This window comes from Stegostoma tigrinum, chromosome 6 (genome assembly GCF_030684315.1).
Source record: "Stegostoma tigrinum isolate sSteTig4 chromosome 6, sSteTig4.hap1, whole genome shotgun sequence".
In the NCBI taxonomy this organism is placed as follows: Eukaryota; Metazoa; Chordata; class Chondrichthyes; order Orectolobiformes; family Stegostomatidae; genus Stegostoma; species Stegostoma tigrinum.
In genome coordinates this window covers 73,103,017-73,116,543 of record NC_081359.1, presented here as the reverse complement: position 1 = coordinate 73,116,543, position 13,527 = coordinate 73,103,017, and the positions used below count along the sequence as shown (strand labels likewise).

At 38.2% G+C, this 13,527-nt stretch overlaps 1 protein-coding gene and 1 long non-coding RNA gene across 4 annotated transcripts; one reads left to right on the top strand and one right to left on the bottom strand.

Moving 5' to 3' along the window:
• Positions 1–6,214: 6,214 nt before the first annotated feature.
• On the bottom strand, positions 6,215–7,216 carry LOC132209770 (uncharacterized). Its single transcript, XR_009445849.1, has 2 exons — positions 6,560–7,216; positions 6,215–6,429 (listed from the first exon to the last, which is right to left on the bottom strand). It is a non-coding gene; the product is annotated as an uncharacterized LOC132209770 (long non-coding RNA).
• eef1akmt1 (EEF1A lysine methyltransferase 1) lies at positions 6,684–13,306 on the top strand. Of its 3 annotated transcripts, none has more exons than XM_048532224.2 (5): positions 6,684–6,714; positions 7,956–8,113; positions 10,371–10,453; positions 10,607–10,887; positions 13,129–13,306. In XM_048532224.2, exons 2-5 carry the CDS (start codon positions 7,973–7,975, stop codon positions 13,269–13,271), a joined length of 648 nt encoding a protein of 215 aa, XP_048388181.1. In that variant the 5' UTR covers positions 6,684–6,714; positions 7,956–7,972; the 3' UTR covers positions 13,272–13,306. The 3 variants fall into 3 exon arrangements, with proteins under 3 accessions (XP_048388181.1, XP_048388182.1, XP_048388183.1); XM_048532225.1 differs by having other exon boundaries at positions 6,694–6,720; XM_048532226.1 differs by lacking the exon at positions 6,684–6,714 and adding an exon at positions 6,727–7,054.
• The last annotated feature ends 221 nt before the right edge of the window (positions 13,307–13,527 follow it).

Here is a 13,527-nt window from a genome sequence, read left to right as displayed (position 1 = left end):
TGAAGTTCTAAAAGGAAGAAGTGAAAATTTACAGTGTGCAAAATTGAGAATTTCTTTGGACTTTGAGTAATTAGCATTCTTCTAATGTCTTTTAATAGCTCTTTGTATATAGTAATTGTATACCTGCATAAATTTTACACCAGGGAATGTCTTCAGCTGATGTTAGGTCTTCACTAACTTCTTTATTTTTGTATAGACTGGTCAGGCCAGCATATGTTCATCCCTAACTGCCGCTGAAATCGAGTTGTTTATATTGCCATTTCAGAGGACAGTTAAGAATCAACTACTGGATGGCTTTGCATCTTAAGTCTTGTGTAGGACAGCCACAAAAAGGAAAAATTTCCTTTCCTAAAGAATATTGGTTAACCAGATGGGTTTTTATTACAAGTGACGATTGTTGTAATGGTTGCTATTACTGAGAGTAACTTTATGTTCCATATATATAAATTGAACTTAAATTCCACCAGCTGCTGTGCTGAACATGAGCTCATGTTCTCAGACCATTAGCCTGGGCATCAGGATTGCTAGTCCAGTGACATTGCATTACAACATTTCATACTTCTCACAGTTGGTGAAGTTGGCAGAGTTGTTACCACTTATGAAAAGGCAAAGAGGAAAACATTTTATGATACAGCATTCTTGGTGTAGAGCCTCCCATGATTGGAGCATTGGATTTAGTAATGAGTAATGGGTTGAATTTAATTAGTGACTTAATTGTGTGTGAACATGTACCAAATAGTGATCATAACATGTTCAAATTCAATGTAGCATTTGAAAGCAAAAGCATGAATCAGCTACTAGAATTTTAGATTTAGGTAAGACTGAATTTAATGAGATGAGACAGACTGTCCACAGCAAATTGGGAATCTGATAATGGGTGAAACAACTGAAGAACAGTGGAGACTGTTTGTTTAAATTGGTATTTATTGAAATACACAATTAGTTCGTAAGGGAAAAGCTCCACCTCACAGGGGGGAAAAAAAAGAGAAATGGATAACTAAAGAGATAAGGGACAGCATAAAACCAAAAGACAGGGCTTACAAAAATGCAATAAAAGTATAGAACTTGCCAAGTGAAAATATATAAAGATTAGCAAAGAGTACAAAGCAGCTTATGAAGGGGATGGTGAAAGGTAGCTTGCAAGGGATATTGAAATGAATGAGAAGAAATGCTCGTTATTTTAAGGGAAAATTTGTCAAGAGCAATGTTGGCCCACAAAAAGACTCAAAATCGCAATGTAAATGTCCATGGGGGAAAAGGCAGAAGTGTTGAATAATTAATTGCCTTTGTATTTACAGTAGAAAAAGCTTTCCAGAGATCCCAAGGAAATTAATGGATCTAGAACAGGGACTGACTGAATAAAATTACATAAAGAAAATGTCAGTTGTTAGGAAATTAATGGATTTAAAGAGTGACAAATCCTCAGGACCTAATGGTTTCCATCTGAGAGTGTTAAAGGAAGTAGGAGAGCACATTGTAGACTCCTAACTATAATTATTTAGAGGATCCTCAATTTGGCAAGATTGGAAAATTTTTAAAAGGGTGAAAGTGGAAAACTAGAGAATTACATCCAGTTAGTCTAATATTTATGGTGGAGCAATTGTTTGGGTCTATATTCAAAGGTAGGGCAACTAAGCATCTGGCAGATTTTCTGTTAATTGGGAAGAGCCAGCATGGATTCATGATAGGGTAGGTAATACCTGACAAACCTCACCAGACAGTGGACAGGGATATTTATCTGAACTTCCAGAAGGCATTCGATAAAGTCCCACATACATGACTACTAAGGTATCACAGAATTGAGGGCAACTTACTGACAAGGCTGGGGAAATTGGTTGAGTAGCAGGTGACAAATAGAAGGGCATCAATTATTCACATCTATTAATGACTTGGATAATGACATGGAAAGTCATAAATCTAAATTTGCTGATGACACATAGGTGGTATTGTGGACAGTGTAGATAACGTAAAATTACAAAGAATATTGATAGACAAGTTGAATGTCTGCCAGTTTTGCCCAGAGTTCAAAGTAAGTGTGAAAAAGGATTTATCAAGGTACTTTCTAGATGGTATGAAATTAAATACAGTGTATGCGCAAAGACTTGGCAGTCCAGGTGATTAAATCTTTAATATACCACATACGAGTACAGAAAATAATCAAAACCAAAAGAACTGCAGATGATGTAAATCAGAAGCAAAAATAGAGATTATTGGAAAAGCTGAGCAGGTCCGGCACCGAGAAGTCGGAATTAACGTTTTGGATTGAGTGACCCTTCCTTAAAACTGAACCAAAGCAGCTAAAATGAATTGCTGGCCACTTTATCTAATAACTAGAGTATAAGGGTGCAGACGTTATGCTGCAGATTTACAAAACCCTGATTAGATCGGAGTACTGAGAACACACTTTAAAAAGAGTGTAGCCCCTCCAAGGTCAATATAATGTAGGTTTACAAGAATCGCACCTGTTCTTCAGGGGTTAGGATATGAGGAGAGATTATACAAATTACACCTGTTTTCTCTATAACTTAGAAGGTTAAGCAGTGATCTGATTGAAGTCTTCAAGATATTAACAGGAAAAGACATGGTAAAGATAAACTATCTTCACTGGTTGGAGATTCTAGAACTGGCAGACATAGTCTGAGAATTCCGACTAGACAGTAAAGGTGTTAGGAAGCACTTCTACACACAAAGGGTGGTGGTTTGGATCTCTCTGAGCATCAACTACTGTTTATGGAAATCAGTTACTTTTAAATGTGAGAGACAAATTTTTTTAAGCGAAGGGATGTGGGCCAAAGGTAGGTATATGTAGGTTAGGCCTTAGATCAGCCATAATTGCTGATGACTAGCAGAACAAGCTTGCAGTGCTGAATGGCCAATCTTTTGGATACATTTGAATGGTCTGAGTCATTATTCCAGCATGCTGAAATCTGCATCCAAATTCCTAATATATTGTCCTATTAATTGAATGTTGAACAGTTATGCTCATTCATAAACTGTGCCCCTTTAATTGTGTGAGGAATAAGAAGCAGCAGCAAGGTGGTTCAGTGATTAGCGCTGCTGCCTCACTGCCAGGGACCTGGGTTTGATTCCAGCCTTTGCACCATGTGGAGTTTGCATATTTTCCCTGTGTCTGCATGGGTTATCACTGGGAGTTCCAGTTTCCTCCCACAGTCAAAAAATGTGCAGATTCAGTGGATTAGCTATGCTAACTTGCCCTGTAGAGTCCAAGCATGTTCAGGTTAGATGGGTTAGCCATGGGAAATGCAGGATTATGGGGATAGGGTGATGGGGGCTAGGTCTGGGTGGGATGGTCTTCAGAGGGTTGACGCAGACTCGTTGAGACAAGCCGAACCAAGCAGCCTCTATCTGCACTGTAGGCATTCTATGAATAGTGATTTTTTTTTATTCCACTTCTTGGATTTTGTAGTTTCATAGATCATACAGCAGAGGTCCTTTGGCCTATCAAGTCTGTACTGCTAAAGATACACTAAATCTGCAAATCCCACCTCCTACCACTAGGCCCATAAATTTGAATGTTATGATATTTCAAATGCTGTTCTAGTACTTGTTAAAGATTGTGAAGTTACCTGACTTGACAATCCTCCCAGGAAATGCATTCCAGAACCCCACCACCCTCTACATGAAAGAAGTTTTCCTCAAATCCCCTCTAAACCACCTGTCTTGCACCCTAAAATTATTCTCCCTGTTAGGGGAATGTCTGTTTTCTATTCACCATGTCCATGCCCCTCATGATCTTAGACACCTCAGTTTGGTCTGCTGCTCAACCTTCTCTGCATCCAAAGAAAACAGTCCCAGCTTACCTAGTCTCTCCTCACAGATAAAGTGCTTCATCCCAGACAATATTCTGGAGAATCTCCTCTGCAGACTCTTCAGTGCAATCACCTTCTTTCCTATTCTGCAGAGATCAGAACTGCACACAGGCTCTAGCTGTTGTCTAACCAAAGTTACGTACAGCCCCAACATAATGTCCTGTTCTTATAATCTATGCTTCAACTGATAAAGGCACGTGTCCCATATGCCATGTGAACTACCCTATTACCTGTCCTGCCAACTTCAGGGATTTATGGACAAACGTCCCAAGTTCCTGCTGTTGCTCTGAGTTTCCTAATGTGCTGCCATTAATTGTGTACTCCCTTGTCTTGTTACTCCTACCAAAGTACATCACTTCACACTTCTCAGGGTTAAATTCCATAAATTTGTTCTGAAACATTTGTTTCAAAAAAAACAGCTACTATTTATACAGACATTTTCATGACTGTTTCAAAGGCAGTTTACAAGTAGGGTTTTTATTTTGTAATGTAGACAAGTTTAATTATTATAATACGAACAAAATGCATTTTTTAAGAAATCAGGATAAAGGATTCAGACCATTGTGCTTTGACCTACATTTCCAATCCCTTTTAAAATTATTCATAGAATCTGTTTTCACCAATTTTTCAGTGTATCTAGTGTGTGTGTGTGTGTGTTGTGGGGGGGGGGGAAGCCGCGGGGCAAGAGTGGAATCTCTCAATTCTTCAATAGATCTCTGAGAACTCAGCCTGGGAGTGCTAATTAAGATGTTGCTATGGAGAATGCACCGAGGAACAATAATCCTACCCCCCCCAACCTTTAAATTTAAACCAAGCTAATTTAACACTAGTTGAAGCACTGCCATATGAAATGCACTCGGGCACAGTGGACTTCCACTGTTTATTTTGTTACAAAGGTGCAATGTCTGAACTGTTCCAATCACAATCTGCTTGTCAAACAATCAGCACCTTTTATCTCGCATCTAAATTGTTGTCGTCTTTGAAATGTAGTCTTGCATCCATCTGAGTACAAGACGACATGCTCTGACATCATGGCTCTTTGTTGTTCAGCATTGCTCATGTTCTGTTCTACCAAGCAACTAACTGTCGACAAAGAGACAGCCAATATTCACACAGCAGACTCCTGTGAATAACAAGTGAAAATGATAATATGAGATCTGTCTATGATTTTAGTTGAGGGATAAATATCAATCAGGACACTGCCCTTCTTTGAAATAGTGCCATGGAATCCTTTACATCCACGTGCAAGCAGACCTTTTCAGGACTGTTTGTACGTTTTAAGTTCCCAGCTTAGCATCTCATCTGAAAGACCACATGTCTGTCAGTTTACTGGTCCTTCAGAACTGAATACAAACCTATTCAGTCAACCGTGCTGCATCTGGTATCATATCTGGGTATTGCTTTTGCCTGCCAAGTATTTATCCTGACTGTTCCATTTTTTTTAAAAGAAGATTAACTGTAAAAACTAACATTTAAAGTGCCTTCCTTGCTTTTTCACTTAATATTGAAATTATTTTTATATTTCTTAAGCAATACAGATGTTGCAAAGAGAGATGATGTTACAGTGGAGAAACTGTAGTTACATAGTGTATTTTGTGATTTTTTTTTGCATGACCCTGCCAGCAGCAGTGGGATGAATTTACTTTGTGTGGTTTACAAAATTACATTCAACAGAAAACTGGAAAATTCCTTGCAATTTGAAAAGGACCATGCGTTATTAAAATTTACCTGCAATACAGAACAGGCAGGTGATGGCAAATGACCCATGTGATACTGAACTATATTAGTGAAGATAAAGCAAGATTCCATACTCCATTTTTTACTGATAGTTAACTTCAGTTCGGATAAATATGGAAGCACCAAAATTTTCCTCCGCTTCTCTGCCCAAAGATGTGCAAATGAAGTGGATTGGCTATGCTGAATTGCCCGGTGTTCCAGGGATGTGTAGATTAGGTACATTAGCTGTGGGAAATGGAAGGTTACAGAGTTAGTTGGAAGCTTAGATGGAGATTAGAGATGGAGTTAAGGTTAGAGATGGTGCCCATCTTATCTACTACACCCTCCTGCAGCCGAGTGCTCTGTTGGCAATGCTACAAAAGTGAGGTTTAGTGATGAAGATTAGGCATTTTGGTGAATCGCAGATTTAACTCTGTAAAAGAGTGTAAGCAGTTTTCCCTACAACAAAAAGTAGTCCGTTTTGGTGGCTGCAAGATTGATGACCGTTAGAAGGAAACATGTAAGAATAGTGCAATTTAATTTAAAAATAATTGTTGTAAGCATTGCGCTTATAAAAGACTTAGGTTTGTGCCCAACGTTGATGTGATTGCTGCCATATTATCAAGAAGTAGTGAATTTAAGCAGGAAAAAGAAATCAAGTTCCCACGTGCTATTCTTTTATAGTTTATCTCGTACATTAACAGAAATGACGAAAAACCGCAACTGTTGACATCCGAAACAGAAGAATAAAATGCGCGCCTGTTCTGCAAAAAATGGGCAACATTTTGGATGATCTTTCATTGGAAGCAAAACATTTTTTCTTCAGATTTTTTGTGGATATAATTTAAGTAAAATGAATTGGGCGGCCACTGGTTGGGAATATCTGTGAAGAATCGAGATAAAGTTATGTTTGTTATAACATTGCTAAATGGCAAAGACCCGATACAAACCGTTTGAAAGTTAATTATGAAATCCGAAACAGAGCCTTATTTACAAAATTATCGTTTAAAAACCTTCATTTTTGCTCCCGCCCTGGACCCACAGATTCAGTTCCGACATTTTCGGGCCTGGACCCTCCTCCCTGATGCTCAGATCCTCCGGCATCGGGCAGTTCCTGCTATCGCTGATTCACTTCCTTTTCCGGTGGGTCAGATGTCAGAGGGGAAAGGTTAGTGTGAGTATGAGACCATTCTGTCTGTTTCGGTCGGTGTTTGGGGTTTAATCATCAATTAAATAAAGGCGGCGAGCCGGTAGGGGCTGTAACTCCCTAAACTATATTGCGGGATACATATATAAAAAATCTGAAGATACCGAACGCCTCGGTCCAAAGAGAGGAGAGAGTTAACGTTTCAGGTCGAGGATCTTCAGCAAAACGGACCGTGTCGGAGAGGATGAGGCTCACAGCCTATTCCAAATACTTCAGATAAACCGTTAATTTCCTAACGTCTTCCGGCCCACTGAAGCTGGGCTGCTTTTTCCTTCACAAATGCTGTCTGACCTAGCGGAAGGTAGTCCTGAACATCCAGAGAGAAAGGGGTTTTGCACCGGGAGCTTTGTTTGTTCAGCATTGGCTGAAATCCAAATCCGGCAACACCGGTGAAGGGAGAGGTGGAGTTAACGTCTCAAGGCGACTATGACTCGTACAGAATTGAAGGAAGCTAGAAATGTGATAGGACTTATGAAGTTGAAGGGGGGGACGGAGAGAACAAAAGAGAAAGCTCGGGAAAAGGTAGAGAGTGAGAGGTTAAATGACAAAAATGTCAGAACAAAACGCAAAACGAGTGCAAATAGTCGTAAATAAGCAAAGCATTTCTCTAGTACGAGTATGACTGACTGACTGACTGACAGAATAATGGTCAACTAGCTCTGTCTGAAAGCAAATCAGTGGGGAAGAAAAAAACTAGATTTAGACCAGCGCAAGGCAAAAAGAGAATCAAAAAGAGCCATAGAGTTCAAGGCATTTCTGCTTTTGGTCTGCTGCAGTGTTCTAGTGAAGCACAATGTAAGCTTGAGGGCAGTTAGTTCGTTTTGTGATTAGATACTTTGCAGTGTTCTGGGCTCAATACTCAACAATTTCAGACCACTGACCCAAGCCCCCAGAAGGAGAGTGACAAAACTTGAACAAAGAGAACTGTTTGCAAAGTCAACAAGCTGTGGTGCTGATTGAACACAACAAGCCAAGCAGCATCAGAGGAGCAGGAAGGCTGATGTTTCGAGCCTAGACCCTCCTCCTGCTTGGCCTGCTGTGTTCATCCAGCTCTACACCTTGTTATCTCAGATTCTCCAGCATCTGAATTCCTGCTATCTCTGTTAGCAAAGTCAGCTAACTTTGGAACTAGAAAAGAAAGGGTGAGTTTGTTTTAAATGTATTATTTGATGCATGTTATACACTTGGTTGATTTGTTCTAGGATAATTCGCCATCAGAATGAATGATAGTGATGATGATAATGACATTCAGTTGTCAGCCCATGCTTTGGCCGCCCTGCGAGAGTTCCAGCTGGAGCAGCAGAAGAAGCAGTATGCAGGGCTCAATAATTATGCTACTGGGTCTATTGATGAAGACTGGGTAAATTATTGATGACTTTTATCTTTGGTTGTCTATTCCTGAAAGATAGTTGGAATAATATATAGGTAAAATTTTGAGCACATATACACTGCAGTAGTGTGGCTAGTCTATTATTTCAGTATAAAGACAAGCTGCTGAATAGCAAAAAGCACAAAATAGATTTAGGTTGAATTGCCTCAACCACGATAGGATGACAGTTGCAGCTAACTTTCAGAGATGGGTTGTGACACATGTTGGGGCAGATCACAGTGAACTTTACTCTGAACGTTTGCTGAATAGATTTGATGGACAAAACTTCATACGCTTTTGGTAGATAGATAAATCTTAAAATTCCCCAGGGCTGATCTGTCTGTATCAATACAGAGATTATTTAAAGAAAGCTTTTTATTGAAGCCAGAACATCCTGTCAAACTCAGAAGAAATCTCACAGTTCCGGTAAACATTGAAAAATAAATGTCTTTTTTGTAAATTCACTTACGGATGTGGACATCATTGGATGGGTAGAATTTATTGTTAGTTCCCACTTACCCTTGTTAAAAAATGGTAGTAAGCTGCCTTTTTGAACCACTGCATTTAATTTGGTATAGGCCTCTTAATGATGTGTATTTTACCAGCTCTGTATAATTAAAAATATTATTGTTGACTCAGAAGAAAATTGCTTGAAAGAACTTGAAGTGCATTCTAAAGGATCCTACTTCTTCATTTGTAACATGTAGTATGGGCTGTTCATGTGAATACTGTCTCAATTGCTTAGTCCATTCATATGAATTTTTTTTAATCAGTTTGTTCTTGAGTATGCCTGTTCGAGGAGAACTTAGAGCATGCTTTTTTTTATAGTTACACGCATGTGTTTTTATTGTTTAAATGTAAATACCAATGCTAGGAAATCAGGGATTACTGCTTTGCTAAGTCAGCATAAGAAGCCTCAATTAAAGTGAAAAGGTGCTTTCTATCTAGCACTCATCTTCAGTAATTGCTCTACTGCAGTTGCTTCTTGGAATTGGCAATGATTCTGTTTTAGTTTTGTTCCACAAGCATAATTCTGTTTAAATGTGTAAGTATTGTACAGAATCCTAAAAGGAGTGACATCCATAATATTGATTTCCTTAGCTTATCAATATTTAAATTGTTAACTGAAGAAGTTCTTGTAGCATGTTTTCAGAATTATTCTGTTATAAAGCATAAAGGATAAGCTAAAATATGACTTCAATTCTAGGAAGAACATTTTAGAAAGAATGCAGAGGAATGTTTACTAGAATTGTATCACAATGAGGAAATTCATTTGTGTGGAACAACTAGAGGAGCTGGAATTAGTATTCTTAAGGGAAATAAGGGTAAGGAGAGATTTAATAAAGTTGTTAAAGGCAAAATACTGCCAATGCTGGAAATCTTAAAAAAACCCAGAGAATGCTGAAGAAACACACCAGGTCTGGCAGCATCTATGGAGAGAGGAACAGAGACATTTTGAGTCCGGTATGACTCTCCTTCAGTTCTGAAAAATTAACTCCTCTTCACAAATGTTGCCAGACTTGGTGAGTTTCTCCAGCATTCTCTGTGGTTAATAAAGTTTTTCCCAGTTACGAGAATTTTGTTACAGTGGATTGAGACAAACTGTTCACACAGGCTGGAGGATTGTTAACTAGAGATGACAGATTTATGATCATTGGCAAAGAAAAATGTTTGAACTTGGTGAGATGTTATGGTCTAGAATGCATTGCTCAAAGGCTAGTGGAAACAGATTCAGTTGTAACTTTCTAAAGTGGTATAGCATATTTACAGGACAAAGAAAAATGCGCTGTTTTGGTAGAACTAGGAAGTGAGATTAATAGGCCTTTTGAAAAACCAGCACAGACACAGTGGAGTGAGTGGCATATTCTGCGATGTGTATTTCTGTGATTGTTGTTCTGTCTGAATGATGCCTTTGGTGTTGAAAGAAATGCCCAAGCTTTTTCAGCATCTGATAACCCAAGTTCTGCAAATTCTTTTGATCATTTACTTTTGCATATATGCGTAGTGGATTTTCTTTTTTAACTTGATAAGTTTTTTTTAAATTTTATGTTCACTGATGTAGAGATGATTTCAAACAACATGTCTAGGCAATACATCGAACTTGATTATAATTTGAATATAGTTATGGAATATAGCAGTGTTTGCATAAAATTAGAGTTTAGAATCTTGATTTTTGACTGCATTATAAACATTTAAATCTGCTGACCAGTAATGTTGTGAAACTAATTTCTAAAATTATTTTTAATAGCAATTAAGCCAATTTTGGTATAATGATGAAACTGCTCTACGGCTAGCCCAGGAAGCGATTGAAGCTTCAGGACATAATGGCAAGTACGTGTGTTCTTTTAACTAGACAACATCTTCATGTTTCTCAGGTGCATCACTTAAATCAAGAAGTGAGCCAGTGCATTTACAAGTTCATACAAGCATTAGCTGAGACAAGCATTCCAATATTGTATTTTATTCATGTAATTTATTTTTCAGAATAGCTTGTATCAGTACCCCAAGTGTGTATCAGAAACTGAAGCAGCTTTGGAATGGAGAATTCTCTGCTGTTCTTTTGGAGTATGACAGACGGTTTTCAGTTTACGGAAATGAGTTTGTTTTCTATGACTATAACAACCCTATGAATTTACATGAAGATCTCCAACCTCACAGTTGCGATATAGTGATTGTTGACCCACCATACCTCTCAGAAGAGTGTCTCAGCAAAATAACACTAACAGTCAAATATCTAACAAAAGGGAAGATTCTTCTTTGTACTGGTATGTGGACATTTTACAGTTCATTGTATTCATAGAAAAGCATTACCTCCCCTTTTTTTAGCAGTTAAGAATAGTTGAAAGTTGGGTATAGAAAAAATGCTCAATTGAGTGTATTGATTGCCCTCTTGGTGGGTCTACAGACCATGGTTCTGTTGACAACAATTATTTGAGGAACATAGGAACAACCAGCATGGATTGCTGAAGGGGAAATCTCATTTGACTAACTGAAGTTTTTTTGAAGAGACAACAGTGGGGGTAAATGAGGGTACTGCTGTTGATGTGGTGTAGACAGACTTTCAAAAGGCATTTGATACAGTGCCACTCCTTCAGATTTGTGAGAAAAGTCATAGCACATGGAATAAAAGGGACATTAGAAACATGGACACAAAATTGGCTGTGTAATAAGTAACTGAGAGTAGTGGTCAATGGATATTATTTTTGATTTACTTTAGATTAATTTGTTCTGGTGTATTATGACATACTTCTGGAGCAGCCATTACTTAAATCCAGGATGTCTGACTCAGAGGCAGTTTCATGACCACAGCACTATAAGAGTCCTCATCTTTTGTGATGCATTAGAGCTTTCTGTTCTGCAAGCTGAGCTATTAAACGTGTGCCACTGATCACAAACCAATCAAGCCACCACCGTCCCACTCTAAATGTTTAGTCGTATTCGAACCCAGGACCCCAGAACATTACGTGGGTATCTGGATTAATAGATTAATACATTAGGCTGCTGCCTCCCATATATTTTTATTTAAACTTGGTGCCATGTTTAGATATTTTCTAATCAACGTACTCAGGGATGTTGTCACACACCTCTGCCACAGATGGAACTTGAACCTAGGCCTCTTCATTCAAAGCCAGGGACATTACCATTGTGTCACAAAAGCCCTTAAGTATTAACAGCAGCACTCAAACCTGTGACTTTTAAAACACTTGAACTCATACCAGAGATCTACTGTCTCATTAGAGAGAGGTGACTGGCTGTTACGGCGAAGGAGAAGATTGAACCCCTCTGATAATTAACCTAAAATACCAGCCCCAAACTATTAACTGTTTCCTAATAAAGCCAGATGCTAATTGTATGCTGTTCCAATAAACACAGGTCCCACTTATAAAACTCTAAAGTAATAAGAAAACAATAAGTTAACTCTCAAAGTTCACACCGAATGTGTCTTTCGAAAAGCTTTGCCTTCTCCATTGTCTCTCCAGCCATTCTTCTACTGATCTTGCTGTCAAGGATTTTTTTTCTATAACCTCAATTATGAGTCATAGCTAGAAGTGTCGTGGTACCTTTGATTTTGTTTTAGACAGCTTAATGATTTTTTTTATGAGAGCTAGTTTATTTCTCAGATGGAGGATTTGCGTTCTCTTCAAATGGCAGTTGGCTGTCACTCCAATTTTCAAAAAAAACCTTATATACCCCAAATGACACATCACTTTCTTATAAAATGATTTGTTTCAGGTGGTCAAAATCACCAGTTTTAAATTTAATTGGCTTTCAATCACTGAGTACTTGATTTAAATTATTTGGCTGAGTCCAGCTTGTTGCCGAAACATCAAAACCAGACTGCTGTTTTGCCTGCCAATGGCAAGACCTTTTGATACACTTGTTTTAATTTGGGACTGTCTCTATAGTACTTGCAAATTTCCAAGCACAGTCCTTTAAAGGGACCATGCACTGCTTTTCCCCACTGTTGTTTTTACAACCACGTTCCAACTTACTGCCATCCAATTCATGAGTATTCAACTTAATTTCATAACACTGGTGAAGAGTTTAACCTGACAGTTCCCACACTTCATGCGAGGTTGAGACGGTAGAGACATTACAATAACCTCAGCCGGTACAGGAATTGAACCTGAGCTTTTGGTGTCACACCGCATTGCAAAGTAGCTATCCAGCCAATTGAGCTAACTGATCCCAAGTAAATTTTATTGGGAGGTAGCATTGAAGACTCATAATGACAACTTTTAGATATTTTCTAATCACTATTCAGGTAAGGTGGTAATGCAGAGACTTTTGTTAGTTTTTGTGGTTCTCACGTAGATAAGCATTCTCACTCCTAATTGCTATCTGTTAACCTTTAGTGAAAAGTATATGTTTCAGGATGTTAGCTGAGGGGCTAATTGGTTTGGCTTTGATGCTTTAAGCAGTTAGTTTTACGGGATTTTTTTATCTCGGCTTAGGTTGGCCCGTTGAGTGAATTATTTATTTATATTTGACTTTCTCTGTTTCAGGTGCAATCATGGAAGACCTAGCAGCAAAGTTGCTTTCTGTGAAAATGTGCAAATTTCTCCCAAAACACAATCAGAATTTAGCAAATGAATTTTGTTGTTACACCAATTATGAGTCCAGATTAGATTTGGATTCTATCTGTTAAATATCTAAAAAGTAAAAGGTAATGACTGTATCATATCTTAATCGGAACGATTTTGATTTTGTAAAAGAATTGTCACTGAAGTTAAGCCAAAACATTGATGCATTGCAGGAAGTTTAAGCTAATTCACTATACAGAGCTTATTTATCCTGCATATTCAAACATACTTTCAGTTTTTGTTTTCAGTTTGTATGAAGAGAAAGATTCATTGGTGCAATCTTCAGAGGCTGTGTTTGGTCTTTTGGTTCTCTTGGGGGGA

Bases quoted from the DNA above. Each gene is read 5' to 3' on its own strand.
- eef1akmt1 (XM_048532224.2), top strand. From the start codon at position 7,973: ATGAATGATAGTGATGATGATAATGACATTCAGTTGTCAGCCCATGCT. The intron at 8,114-10,370 runs GTAAATTATTGA...TATTTTTAATAG, and splicing joins GGTCTATTGATGAAGACTGG to CAATTAAGCCAATTTTGGTA. The intron at 10,888-13,128 runs GTATGTGGACAT...TCTCTGTTTCAG, and splicing joins GAAGATTCTTCTTTGTACTG to GTGCAATCATGGAAGACCTA.